General features: G+C 47.0%; 2 protein-coding genes across 9 annotated transcripts in view; one reads left to right on the top strand and one right to left on the bottom strand.

Annotated features, from left to right (window-relative positions):
* Positions 1 to 3,965, bottom strand: part of ELAPOR1 (endosome-lysosome associated apoptosis and autophagy regulator 1) — a 92,323-nt gene extending 88,358 nt beyond the window's left edge. For 2 of the 4 annotated variants that reach the window (XM_063624434.1, XM_063624435.1), the window contains exon 1: positions 3,547 to 3,884. In XM_063624434.1, coding sequence (XP_063480504.1) covers positions 3,547 to 3,699 — 153 coding nt within the window. In that variant the 5' untranslated portion in view covers positions 3,700 to 3,884. The other 2 variants (XM_063624432.1, XM_063624433.1) reach the window with 2 other exon arrangements.
* Positions 3,966 to 4,050: 85 nt separating this feature from the next.
* CFAP276 (cilia and flagella associated protein 276) lies at positions 4,051 to 12,184 on the top strand. Of its 5 annotated transcripts, none has more exons than XM_063624444.1 (5): positions 4,051 to 4,250; positions 9,782 to 9,898; positions 11,015 to 11,130; positions 11,478 to 11,602; positions 12,037 to 12,184. In XM_063624444.1, the coding sequence occupies exons 1-5, from the start codon at positions 4,206 to 4,208 to the stop codon at positions 12,105 to 12,107; spliced, it is 474 nt and encodes a 157-aa protein (XP_063480514.1). In that variant the 5' UTR covers positions 4,051 to 4,205; the 3' UTR covers positions 12,108 to 12,184. The 5 variants fall into 5 exon arrangements, with proteins under 5 accessions (XP_063480514.1, XP_063480512.1, XP_063480516.1 ...); XM_063624442.1 differs by having other exon boundaries at positions 9,752 to 9,898; XM_063624441.1 differs by lacking the exon at positions 4,051 to 4,250 and adding an exon at positions 5,061 to 5,227.
* Positions 12,185 to 12,977: the final 793 nt, after the last annotated feature.

Here is a 12,977-nt window from a genome sequence, read left to right as displayed (position 1 = left end):
ACTGTGCCCTGCCCTGAATTAGTTTTCTTCTTTCTTTTCCTATCATCCTCTATATTGCCACTCCTGCATTGTTTACCACATGTTAATTTTATGTCATCATTTATATGTCATTATCTGTGTACTTAACTGTTCTTCCTACCAACGTTTATTAAGCACCTACGATATACCAAGGGTATACACTAGGCACTTTGCATGTGTTATTTTATTTAATTTAATTCCTACAACAGCCCTATGAGATAGGTATTACCATCCCCATTTCACAGATCAGGAATTTGATGCTGACAGAAGTTAATTAACTTCTCAAAGTAGCATCCTTATTAAATGGCATCACTCATTCAACAAATTTTATTCCGATCCATGTCTGCTAGATTCCTAACCCATGGGCTTTTCAATATAGACTGGGGAACCCCTTCGAGGGCAATTAGCCCTGGAGCCTCAGGATAAGGTAGAGCGTGTTAAAGGCAGCTTTCTGCTCCTCTTTGGTTTGATTTGCTTCACTGCGCCATGGGAAACGCTCCTTTGGCTCGCAGTCAGCACTTAGCCTGGGCTAAAGAAATGATTCATGAAAACAAATATCATACAGGATGTTTAGTTCCATTTGTGACCCTGATTATTATAAAACTGTGAGAGGAATGCCAAGCCCCAGCACATGTCCAGCAGTCTAGAACTCCCACTTCTCTGCCACCTCAGTTTAGGCCTCAAGCTAAACCTCTCTGTTTCCTGATTACATCCGGAGGGATGCCTCAGCTTTCACGAACAAGGCTGGAACAATATTGTTGTCATTAGGGTCAGCCTTGGCCTGATAAGAGTCCCTGCCATCAACATCCAACATCAGCTCACGAGAAATTCATATGAAGATTAAGAACAGAGAAGAGTGGCCGGGTACAGTGACTCACACCTGTAGTCCCAGAACTTTGGGAGGCCGAGGCGGGTGGATCGCCTGAGGTCAGGAGTTCAAGACCAGCCTGGCCAACATGGTGAAACCCCATCTCTACTAAAAATACAAAAATTAGCCGGGTGTGGTTGCACACGCCTGTAATCCCAGCTACTTGGGAAGCTGAGGCAGGAGAATTGCTTGAGCCTGGGAGGTGGAAGCTGCAGCAAGCCGAGATCATGCCACTGCACTCCAGCCTGGCCTTGCCAACAGAGCCAGACTCTGTCTCACCAAAAAAAAAAAAAAAAAAAAAAAAAGAACAGAGAAGAGCTGGTCTACCTTGAATTGGTTTTTCACCATTTGGGGTTGGAAGCCCCCAAACTTGTTTGATCAGTTCATATTGCCAAATGAATACTACAATAATGGGTTTATTCTCTCCCTGATTGTTTTGGAGTTGAGGGTGTTCAATGGCCACTGTTTGCTCAAGGAGAATGTAAACAGGACTTGCTGACGCCTGTGGCAAATGGGCATGCCTCCTAAGCCATTTCCAATCTGGCATGGGGTGTGGATCTAATGGGAAAGAAGCTGAACAGGGAAGGAGGGTGGGTAACTCTTTTTTGTGTTTCCAATGTATTTTCTATTTCAATACTCAAAGCAATCCTTTCTGAGGTAGGTGTTATTTTGATACCCATTCTACAAATCCAAAAACCATGTGGTAAGTAACAGGACTGAAACTCTGGTAGGTTGAGCTCCATAGCTTTCCACTACCCTAAGCTTACACTTTGTGGCAAGACCTTTTGCTTAGGCAAATATTGGTTATTCAAACAGGACCAAAGGCAAAATTCGTACACAAGTTCAAGTTCTCAAGTATCAATATTCTTCCCTTCCTCCAAACCAAGATAATAGAAGTGCTTAATATCTGAAATGTCTCATATTTTCCATTGTTGACAAAGATCTCAACAAGAATTGGTAGTTAAACTGTATGATTCTTACCTTCCACTCAGGAAACTCCCTTGTTTGATTCTTAGGCAAGTGGGCTTTCTTGGTCTCATTATTTTGGTTGGTTAGACCACATGCCATCAGGGCCGGTGAGCCAGAGTCACTGATAAGATCATACTGTTCCCTGCGATCTCTAAAACAGGTCATAATGTGGCTGGGTGGAAATGTAGATGGCCCAGGGCAGATTGTCATTGGGGCTAATACAGGTTATCAAAAGTCCCATTCACCGGGGTCACTTATGTCGTATTCATGAATCTTCAAAATCAACTATCTTTATTCACACAAAAATCCTCCCCCGCACACCTGACTTCTTTATGACCTGCAGTGCTGTAGACACAGAACATCTTTATAAGAATTTATCTCCATATGGGATGGAGTTGTTACCAATCAGTTCACACTAACAATTTATAAAAAATATTCTGGGCTGGGCGCAGTGGCTCATTCTTATAATCCCAGCACTTTAGGAGGCCGAGGTGGGAGGTCGCTTGAGCCCAGGAGTTAGAGACTGGCCGGGGCAGTATATTGAAACCTCATTTCTATTTTAAAACATGTATTTTTTAAAGTAAAAAAAAAATACATCTATCTATCTATATATATATTCTAACCTCTCAAAACCTTAGCCAAGTTTGATATTTGGGATTATTTTTACAGAGCTAGATGCTTGACTTTTTATGAAGTCCTTCACATTTCACAGAAACAACAGAACTTTTATTTTGCCTTCCCCAACGTAGTTCTTGTAAATATCTTATTGTTGCCTCTGCCATATGGTTTCTAAAAAAGTTGCTCAGAGCACAACCAAATATCATTATTTCAGTAACATAGAAATGACTTAGTTTTATTGCTGCTAGTGCCCTTTTGCTTTCCTCCAAGATGACTTTTCAAAAGCTATTTTTGGTTATAAGAGATTGACTATCTATTGTCTGAATTCTGCTTCCAACATATTGGAAATACCTTGAAACAGACTTTGACATATGTTAAGTCAGAGAAGGAGACTAGAGGTTGGCAGAACACAGATATTGAAGAACTCAAAATCTGCAAAAAGGTGAGTCGTGTACTGTCAGGTACACTAAACATAGTACGCTGCGGGGAGGCCAAGCTATAAGGAGGAGCCACATTTTACAGTCTGCACTAACCGATGTTTAATAAACAAGGAACTAGAGAGCTGGAATCCTATCATCCCTCTCGCACGTCTCCCACCTTCACACTCCGTTTTGTGTAGTCATGATAAAACCACTTCGCTCCGGTACTTTTTTCTGGCCTTCCTAACTCCTTTCCTCTCCCACTACTCTCCTTTCCTCTTCCTATTTTGTTTCTCTGTGCATAATCTTTTGTTGTCAACCACTTTTAAGGTGAGTTCATCCTAACTGGAAAACAACTCGTCTTCCTCCCTCATTCTGAGTTCAGGTACCCAGGTAGCTCCCCGTCTTGGGGCTGGGACCTTTCTCGCTGAGCTCAGCATCCCAATCTGTGAGGATGATCTATCTGTGAGTCCTCCAATGTGCTGGCCTCCTCATGACGCCAGACTGGCTCCTCTTCCATCCCCCCACGCCTCATCCCCAAAGAAATCTAAACTCCGTGGCGTCTGAAACTCTCTGCGCCTGGGTCCCCAAGGTCTCCGCCTGGATCCAAGACTTTTGTGACCAAAGCGGGGTCGGGTAGGGGGGCGGCAGTACCTCTTTGCAGGCGTGAAGCTCCGGTCCCGTTCCCTGGGTCACCTGGAAGGCGGTCCCAGCCCAGAGCAGCAGCCGCAACAGCCGGGGTATGCGCCTCTCAGTTCTTCCCCTGCCTCTGGCGGAGAGATGGTGGCTGTGCCCAGGCTCAGCCATAGCGTTGTCCTGAGTGAGCGGCAGTAGCGGCTCAGGTGCTGCGGCTGCTGCTTCTGCTGGCAGAAGGCGGAAAAAAAGGGGAGGGAGGTACACAGGGGAAGGATGCAAGGGGCCAGGCTCGCTCCAGTCACCTCCCTGCAGCTACGCCAACACCGCCCATCCTTCCTCCTCCCTCCGTCCTTTCCTCCTACCCACGTCGCCTTGACAACCGCCTCCTCTCTCGCTCCGTGCGGGTGGGGCAGGGACCACGCGCGCCTCTGCCGCTCACCTGCGGGTCGCCATGGCAGCCGCCGCCGCTGGTGCGCGCGGCGTGGGCGCGTGAGAGCGCGCGCCCGGGGTGCGCAACCGGCCCAACAGGCAGGCCTGGGGCTCGTGTGAAGAACACGGTGGAAGCATCCTCCAAGCCAGCCAACAAATTTCCGTTTTCTACTGCCCTTTTGGGCCAGGGGTTATTTTATGAGCATCTCTGATGTTGCACACGTGGCGTGTGAACCGAGAGAAAGAAGATGGAGAGATCACCCTCCAGAAGTCGTCGCCTGGAAGAGGCCCCAGTACGTGTTCCCTCCTACGAAGGCCACTCCTGGAGATCTTACATCCCGCCAAATCCATCCGTGCTTTTACAACCGGCTAGAAGAGAAGCCCTGACACTGTAGTTGATCCGAGTTTAAGCAAGGAGTTTGCCTTAGCCTCAATTTTCCAAGTACCGCACGTGGGCCTCTCTCTCTCTCTCTCTGAGACAGGGTCTCACTCTCTAGCCCAGACTGGAGTGCAGTGGCGCGATCTCGGCTAACTGCAACCTCCGCCTCCCGGGTTCAAGAGATTCTCCTGGCTTAGCCTCCAGAGTAGCTGGGACAACGGGCGCGTGCCACCAAGCCCAGCTAAATTTTTTCCTACTTTTTGTAGAGACGGGGTTTCGCCATTTTGCCCAGACTGGTCTCGAACTCCTGGGCTTAAGCGATCCGCCCGCCTCCACTTCCCAAAGTGCTGAGATTACAGGCGTGAACCACCGCGCCCGGCCCTCTTGGGTCTCTTGACATCCTCATTCTCTCATGGCTTTGAAAGCCTTTTGTTAGGCGCGAGGGAGAAGGAAATTTCTGGGTCATCTTGCAGGACCTCTTTCATCAACTGAAGTCTTTTGCAGAAGTCCTGATGGTGAGCGGCCAGCACTTTTCCGCCGAGGCTCAGGAGTGCAATTCCAAGGCTCGGGGCCCGCTCAACGGAGCGTTCCCTCTGCAGTCCCCTGAGCTTCCTCCCCAGGGGCCTCCCGCGGTCAGCCGCCAGGTGGCGCCCTCCTCGGAGGGAATTCCTCCATCATAGATGGCTGCGCAGTTGCCTGGCAACCGAAACCAGCGTTCCAAACAATTGGGACCCGGGATCTTATGCGAGTGAGGCTGTGCTACGGCTGAGCGGGCCTCCCATCCCTCTTAAAAGAGTTAGGCATTTAGCCATGCCTCCCACCCGGGACCCTTTCCAGCAGCCTACATTAGATAACGATGATTCCTACTTAGGAGAACTGCGGGCTTCCAAGGTACTGTGGTTTCTTGCGCAGATTCCCAGTAGGGTCGCCAGTAGTCTTCTTTCTGTCTGAGTGATGAGCAGAGATGGTAACATGAAGGACTCTGGTGAAGACACTCGGTCGGGTACCAGGGAAGTCTGTTTTCTGCCTGCCTCCCTATCTCCATATTCAGGTTGGCTAACGTTTCAGAGGCGTTTTTTGAGCAGAGGAAAGTAGAGCTCTAGTCTAGAGGAACAAGGGGCTCTGGCAGCTCAAATCAATTGTGAGTATAAGTTATGGCAGGGCCCAGGTTCCTTCAAGCTACCCACTTCCCTGTTTGGAAGACTGTTCTCTGAAGAGAAATGAGATATGGAGTGGGAGAGAATCCTCTGAAAGCCAGCAGAGGTCATGCTTTATACATCTGTGTTCACACTGTCTCTGTCTTCTGGTTAACGCCACAATGTGTTTGTTACGTGTGTGTTTAGCATGATGGTGGTCACTGATTTCGGAACTTAGATGATCTTTTTTTCTGGTAGAAGTGATTGGGATATTTGAAGTGGTGCACAATAAGATGAATTAAGTGGTAATTGTGGTCTAATAACAATATTAAGAGCCTCTTTTTATTTATTCCATACTTATTTACTATAAGCCAGACACTCTGCTAAACACCAAGGATATATAAATAAATTAGATGTAGCTTCTGCTGTCAAGGAACTCTGGTAGTAAAGAGAGACCGACAATAGCAAAAATGCTTGCACAATAGCACATGTTGTGACACAGTTGTGTGTAGGGTGCTGTGAGAACCAGGAACTTAAAGGAAAGCTTCACAGAGCAGATGCATTTTGATGTCCAAATATGAGTTAGGTAGGCCAGGTGAGGGAGTGGGTAGAATGTGAGTTAGGAAGAAGGAAACAGGAACAAGATATGCAAGGCAAAGGAAGCAGCAGGTGCAAATACATGGAAAGGAGAGAGAGAATGGCTTATTTGGGGAATTGCAAATAGTCCAGAAGGGCTGGAGTGTAGGTGTGAAATGGTAGCACTCAGAGATCAGAGCTGGACAGATGCCCTTGGTGGGCTGGGTGTGCTGTGTACACCATGCTAGCTAGCTATGGTTTCATCCTAGGGATGTGAGGAATCATGGTGGGATTTTTTTTTTTTTTTTTTTTGACAGGGTCTCCTTGCTCTGTCACCCCAGCTGGAGTGCACTGGTGCAATCTTGGCTTACTGCAGCCTCGAACTCCTGGGCTCAAGCAATTCTCCCACCTTAGCCTCCCAAGTAGCTGGGACTACAGGTGATGCCACCACCCGGCTAATTCTTATTTTATTTTTTTGTAAAACCAAGATCTTCCTTTGTTGCCCAGGCTGGTCTCAAACTCCTAGCCTCAAGTGATCTTCCTGCTTTGGCCTCCCAAAGTGCTGAGATTACAGGCATGAGCCATGGGTCCCAGCCCCATAGCAGGATTTTAAGTACCACAGTGACACAATCAAATGGGTGTTTTAGGAAGCACAAGTGGCGGCAGACTGGATAGGATGAGAGTGAGACAAGAGGGATCGGCTAGCAGGCAGGTGAGGCGATCTCCAGGAGGAAGAGTAACAGATCTACAGCAGTGCCACAGGGGGTGGAGATCAGGTGCAGATGTGAGAAAGATGCACAGGGCAGGACTGACAGGACTTGGGGACTGACTGGATATGGCCCCAAGAGAGGAGGTGAGTCTAGGTAACTGCTAGGTTCCTAAGGGTTTAATTCTGAGGGTTCACTGAAATGGGGCATCCTGGGGAAGCAGGTTTGGGGAGAAAGATGTTGAGAAACATCAACTATGTAGATGTTTTTGTAGTGACTGTGGGATATTTAAGTGAAGATCAATAGTAGGCAACAGGATTGAGAGTTCTGGATTGAAGATGTATGACTGAGCTGTGTATCCATATGAGCTATGGTACCCATATGGTAGTTGAAGCCGTGGAAGGGAATCAGCTCATCCAGTGGGTGTGAGCATAAGAAAAGTAAAAATGAGACCCTTGGAGAATAGCACTGTCTAAGGGATAGAGAGAAAGTGGAGCTGAGACAGTAGCTGAGAGATAAAGGCCAGAAATAAGAGGAAAATCCAGAGGAGCTGGGCCCACAGAGCTTGGTGAGGGCATTTGAGGGAATCAGCATTATGGTGTGAGAAACAGCTGAGTTCAAATAAGATCAGGCCTGGAAAGGATCCACCTGACCTGGCCACAGAGATCATTGATAACTAGCAAGAGCAGTTTTAGGGGGTGCTTGAGGCAGAGGCCAGACGGCAGTGAGCTAAAGAGAGTATGGGAATGGTGAGTGAGGAAGTAGAGATAGAAATATTGACTCCTGAAAAGGTCTGGTTCTGTAGGGAAGGTGATAGGCTGGTAGCTAGACCACGACAAAGAAATGAAGTGAGGCTGGTGTCAGAAGAGAGCGTATGCAGAATGGTAACAGGTTTCAGAAGACCGGGGAAGGGTGGATCTGGGGAGAAAGGATTATTCTTGAGTAAAAGGGACTTTCCTTTCCCTGAGATGGAAAGAAAGTGGATGTAAAGATGGCATTCATGCTTGACAGTCTGGACTTTCTCAGTGAAAGACAATCTCATCCTTCTGCTGACAGAGATGACGAGGTTTAAGTGGTCTTCAAGGAGAGTGGGAGGAGTGCTGCCCAGGGCCACATCAAAGGATAACTGAGCCTGTGCTGGCATCAAATACCTGTAGCTTTTTCTTTCATACTTCATTCTTCTCAGTGATAGCACAGTGCCTGATACACACTGTTCAATTAAGGTATGACTCACAGCGGGGTGCGGTGGCTCACACCTGTAATTCCAGCAGTTTGGGAGGCTGAGGCAGGTGGATCACCTAAGGTCAGGAGTTCGAGACCAGTCTGGCCAATATGGTGAAGCCCCATCTCTAATAAAAATACGAAAATTAGCCAGATGCGGTGGCACATGCCTGTAATCCTAGCTACTCGGGAGGCTAAGGCTGGAGAATCGCTTGAACCTAGGAGGCGGAGGTTGCAATGAGCCGAGATCATGCCACTGTACTCCAGTCTGGGCGACAGAGCGAGACTCTGTCTCAAAAAAAAAAAAAAAAAGGTATGGCTCACATAGCACTTTGCCATATTGGGGGGAAGGAGGATTACAATGTTGGATAGGTCTAATGAGAGTTCTATCTTTCTTGAGACAGAGTCCCACTCTTGTTGCCCAGGCTGGAGTGCAGTGGCTCGATCTCAGCTCACTGCAACCTCCACCTCCTGGGTTCGAACGATTCTCCCTCCTCAGCCTCCCAAGTAGCTGAGATTACAGGCGCCCACCACTATCCCCAGCTAATTTTTGTATTTTAGTAGAGATGATGTTTCATCATGTTGGTCAGGCTGGTCTCAAACTCCTGACCTCAGGTGATCCGCCTGCCTCAGCCTCCCAAAGTGCTGGGATTACAGGGGTGGGACACTGCGCCAAGCGAGAGTTCTAATAGGTTGTTAGTCGCACTCACTGGAATTCAGTCAAATGATATATTGGATTCAACCATTTTTTAATACCATGTGTTAGGTAGTGTGCTAGGAACTGGGGATACAGTGGTGAATATGGCATTTTACATATAATGAAGAAATCTGTTACATGCTTTTTACATTCATGCCTGTGGAGTTTTATTGAGAGGACTAATGTCCAGTGGACTTTTTCTGCCATTCCTGCAATCAATGACCCTTCCCTGCTTATTGGAATCTTTTTCTCACCTGCTTAGACATTGCATTCTCCTGATTTCGTCTCTGATTGCTTATCTAGGGCCCTCCTCACTCCCAGTTATAATACTGTACAATCCTCACGAACCCGTTCTTCTCCTTTGGCCTGACTCCATTTCACAGGCTTCAGCTACTACTTCATGTGGACAACCAATACTTCTGAGCTCTCCTCCAACAAGTTACACTTCCAATTTTCTACCTGTTATTTGCATTATAATGTCTCACCTTTTCTTCAAACTCAGTGCATCTAAACCTGAGCTCATCGTGTTTCCTATCTGCTCCCAACTCTTCACTCCCCTCATCCCACTCTACACCTTCTCCTATATTCCTGGCCTGTTTCTGTCAGTTCTCACTAAGAAAACTTAGAATCAAGAGGCTGGGGAGTCTTGCTCCATACCGTTCTTCTCTTTGCAGATGTCTGAGATTCAAATAAAACCAGATGGGGCCGGGTGTGATGGCTCACACCTGTAATCTGAGCACTTTGGGAGGCTGAGACAGGTGTATCACTTGAGGCCAGGAGTTGAAGACCAGCCTGGCCAACATGGCGAAACCCTGTCTCTACTAAAAATACAAAAATTAGCCGGGCATAGTGGCACATGCCTGTAATCCCAGCTACTTGAGGGGCTGAGACAGAAGAGTCACTTGAACCCAAGAGACAGAGGTTGCAGTGAGCCGAGATCACGCCACTGCACTCCAGCTTCTATGACAGAGTGAGATTCTGTCTCAAAAAATAAAACAAAACAAAAAACACAAAACCGGATGGAATAAGGGGATGCTACTGAAGCTAACCACATCAGCAAGGCTTCCCATGTAACCAGGTTGTCCTGGATATGGTTTCTCTTTTGCAGAAATTGCCATACAAGAACCCAACACACCTTGCTCAGCAGCAGGAACCCTGGAGTCGGCTCAACTCAACCCCCACAATTACTTCCATGAGGCGGGATGCCTACTATTTTGATCCTGAGGTACCTAGCATTGAAATATTATTCCTCTTTGCAGCTGTTTAGGGCTTTTTTTTTTTTTTTTTCTCCTGTCACCCAGGGTGGAATGCTGTGGCCTGATCATGGTTTACCATAGCCTGAACCTCCCAGGCTCAGGCAATCCTCCTTCCTCTGCCTCCTGAAACTATAGGCATGTGCCATGACATGCAGCTAATTTTTTTTTTTTTTTTGAAGAGATGAGGTCTCGATATGTTGCTCAGGCTGATCTCAAACTCCTGGCCTCAAGCGATCCTCCCACTTCGGCCTCCCAAAGTGCTGGGATTATAGGCATGAGCCACTGCACCCAGCCCTTAATATTCTTTTGGAAATTTAGTCTGTCCCAGGCCGGGCGCGGTGGCTCACGCTTGTAATCCCAGCACTTTGGGAGGCTGAGGCGGGCGGATCCCCAGGTCAGGAGATCGAGACCACGGTGAAACCCCGTCTCTACTAAAAATACAAAAAATTAGCTGGGCGTGGTGGCGGGCGCCTGTAATCCCAGCTACTAGGAGAGGCTGAGGCAGGAGAATGGCGTGAACCCGGGAGGCGGAGCTTGCAGTGAGCCGAGATCGCGCCACTGCACTCCAGCCTGGGTGACAGAGCGAGACTCCATCTCAAAAAAAAAAAAAAAAAAGAGAAATTTAGTCTGTCCCTAACTGCTTCAGTACGTTTCCTTTTGTCTCTAACCCAAGATTCTATCAAATTCAAAGCCAAAAACCAATTTATCTGGCCTCTGGGAAGCCAGAAGGCTTAGGTTTTGCTCTAGGCAGTTATCTAGAGCAAATGACTTTACAAACCTTCTCATTCTCTGACTAAAACAAGGACTGAATATAAACATGAATGAGGTAAAGTTCATTAAGCCTATATCAGGAACAATATTCCTGAGTCTCCAGTGAGAGCTCACCACGCCCTAGACCTAACCCTAAGATAATTCCACATCAACAAGAGTTATCATGTACAACAATTTAGTGTGTACGGAGTTGGTGGATTTCAGGCCCAAGAGAGCCTTCACTATACTTTTGGGGAAGAGTAGAGCACAATAGAACCTGACTAGAGTAGGGACACAGGTGGCTGAGCTAACCTTGGGGGGACTGACTTCTGTAGATACCAAAGGATGACCTGGACTTCCGCTTAGCAGCCTTGTACAACCACCACACTGGGACATTCAAGAACAAAAGTGAGATACTGTTAAACCAGAAAACCACGCAGGATATCTATAGGTAAGTGGTAGAGGCAGAGCCTCTCCAGCCTAAACATGCTGCCATCCAGTCATATAAGGTAAAATGTCACCTGGAAAATGATAATCACTAGGTACCCATTTGTATAAAAATTTCTGTATTTTTACATCTGTGTCTATAATATAGTTTCTGTATTTTCACTGTCTAAGATGAACAGAAATCCCCCAAGATTGTGCTCATCTGTATAAACAAAATCTTTGGTTAATCCCACAGAGGTAAAAAGAGTCTTTGGCTGCTTTATTCTTGAGATCACATGCAACTACCTTGCCCTCCTCGCCTTTCTCTGATTGATTTCACTCTCCACTTTTCTTCCTTATGCCTTCTTCTAGAACCAAGATCCGATTCCCTGGAGAATTTTTAACCCCTCCCACTCCACCCATCACTTTCCTGGCTAACATCAGACACTGGATCAACCCTCAAAAGGAGTCCATCCACAGCATCCAGGGATCCATAGGTAAGGGTTAGAGGACTGGGTAAGCAGATGGGGCAGTGGGGGAGTCTTTCTAAATGGACCCATGAATCAGGGATTTAAGGTGATTGGACAGGAGGGAAGATGAGGGATTTCTGTGGGTCTTGGAAAGCAACGATTAAGTTGGCAAGTACCAGATTAATACCAGGGGACATGCTGACTATAGAGCTAGGAAATTAATTCAATTTTTCAGAGCGTCTTTGCTCAGCCTTAGGTCTAGGAGACAAACATTTACAGCTAGGGCAAAAACCTGGGGGTGGAAGACCTATAACTACCTCCCATCAGTCCTCCATATGCCGGTTTTCCCAGCTGTTATGAGAAGCTTCTCCACAGCACCCACAAATGTATTGATGATTAAAGTTTCCTAGGAAAGGCCAAGGATCTGAAATTCAGTCCACTTCCTCTTCTCTTTTCTCCAGTGTCCCCTCACACTGCAGCCACCAATGGAGGCTACTCCCGAAAGAAAGATGGTGGCTTCTTCTGCACCTAGTGTTGACAGATCCCTGAACTAATTATAGTGAAACATACTGCGGCCCACTTCCATTAAATAGATTTCTGCAAGATGAAGTCTGAAGCGTCTGTTATCCATAGATTACAAATTGCCACTTGACCACTTTTTTTTTTTTTTTTTGAGACAGAGTCTCGCTCTATCGCCCAGGCTGGAGTGCAATGATGCAATCTCAGGTCACTGCAACCTCTGCTTCCCGGGTTCAAGCGATTCTCCTGCCTCAGCCTCCTGAGTAGCAGGGACTACAGGCACATGCCACCACGCCCAGCTAATTTTTGTATTATTAGTAGAGACAGGGTTTCACCATGTTGGCCAGGGTGGTCTTGAACTCCTGACTCGTGATCCACCCACCTCAGCCTCCCAAAGTGCTGGGATTACAGGCGTGAGCCACCGTGCCCAGCCTCCACTTGACTACTCTTAAAACACGGGAAGGAAATTACCCAACTTGTAGAAACTAGTCCTTTGGGGTATATTTGCAACTTGGAAATTCATATCTTGCTGATGAAGATTTAGCACAGAACAGCAGTCTTTGGTAGGATTCAGATATTCACATTTTGTAAACTGAAGTCACTCCAACCATACAGAGCCATCCATTCAACACTGCCAGCAAACCTTTATGTGCCAGGAACTGAGCTAAGTGTTGAGGAAACAAAAATGGACATGAGCTACCTTGTATTTTCAGAAGCTCCCAATAGTATCAGTATTTATGCTAAGGTCACAGTTAAGAGATTTAGCCATCCTGGGTTTAGGCATTTGCTGGGCTTTACTTTTCCTTGGTTCTATCTCCCTGGTCCTGACTCACCACTGTTCATCTCTAACTCTGCTATTTGTCCTTGCCTGGGAGTCAACTCC

Source organism: Symphalangus syndactylus, chromosome 12, assembly GCF_028878055.3.
Source record: "Symphalangus syndactylus isolate Jambi chromosome 12, NHGRI_mSymSyn1-v2.1_pri, whole genome shotgun sequence".
In the NCBI taxonomy this organism is placed as follows: Eukaryota; Metazoa; Chordata; class Mammalia; order Primates; family Hylobatidae; genus Symphalangus; species Symphalangus syndactylus.
The sequence above is the reverse complement of the archived record's forward strand: the minus strand, read 5'-3'. Positions and strand labels throughout refer to the sequence as shown.

What these genes read in the sequence shown, in the direction of transcription:
- CFAP276 (XM_063624441.1), top strand. Translation starts at nt 5,147, where the DNA reads ATGCCTCCCACCCGGGACCCTTTCCAGCAGCCTACATTAGATAACGAT. An exon ending in GAGAACTGCGGGCTTCCAAG is followed by an intron (nt 5,228 to 9,781) that starts GTACTGTGGTTT and finishes TCTCTTTTGCAG; the next exon opens with AAATTGCCATACAAGAACCC. An exon ending in ACCACGCAGGATATCTATAG is followed by an intron (nt 11,131 to 11,477) that starts GTAAGTGGTAGA and finishes GCCTTCTTCTAG; the next exon opens with AACCAAGATCCGATTCCCTG.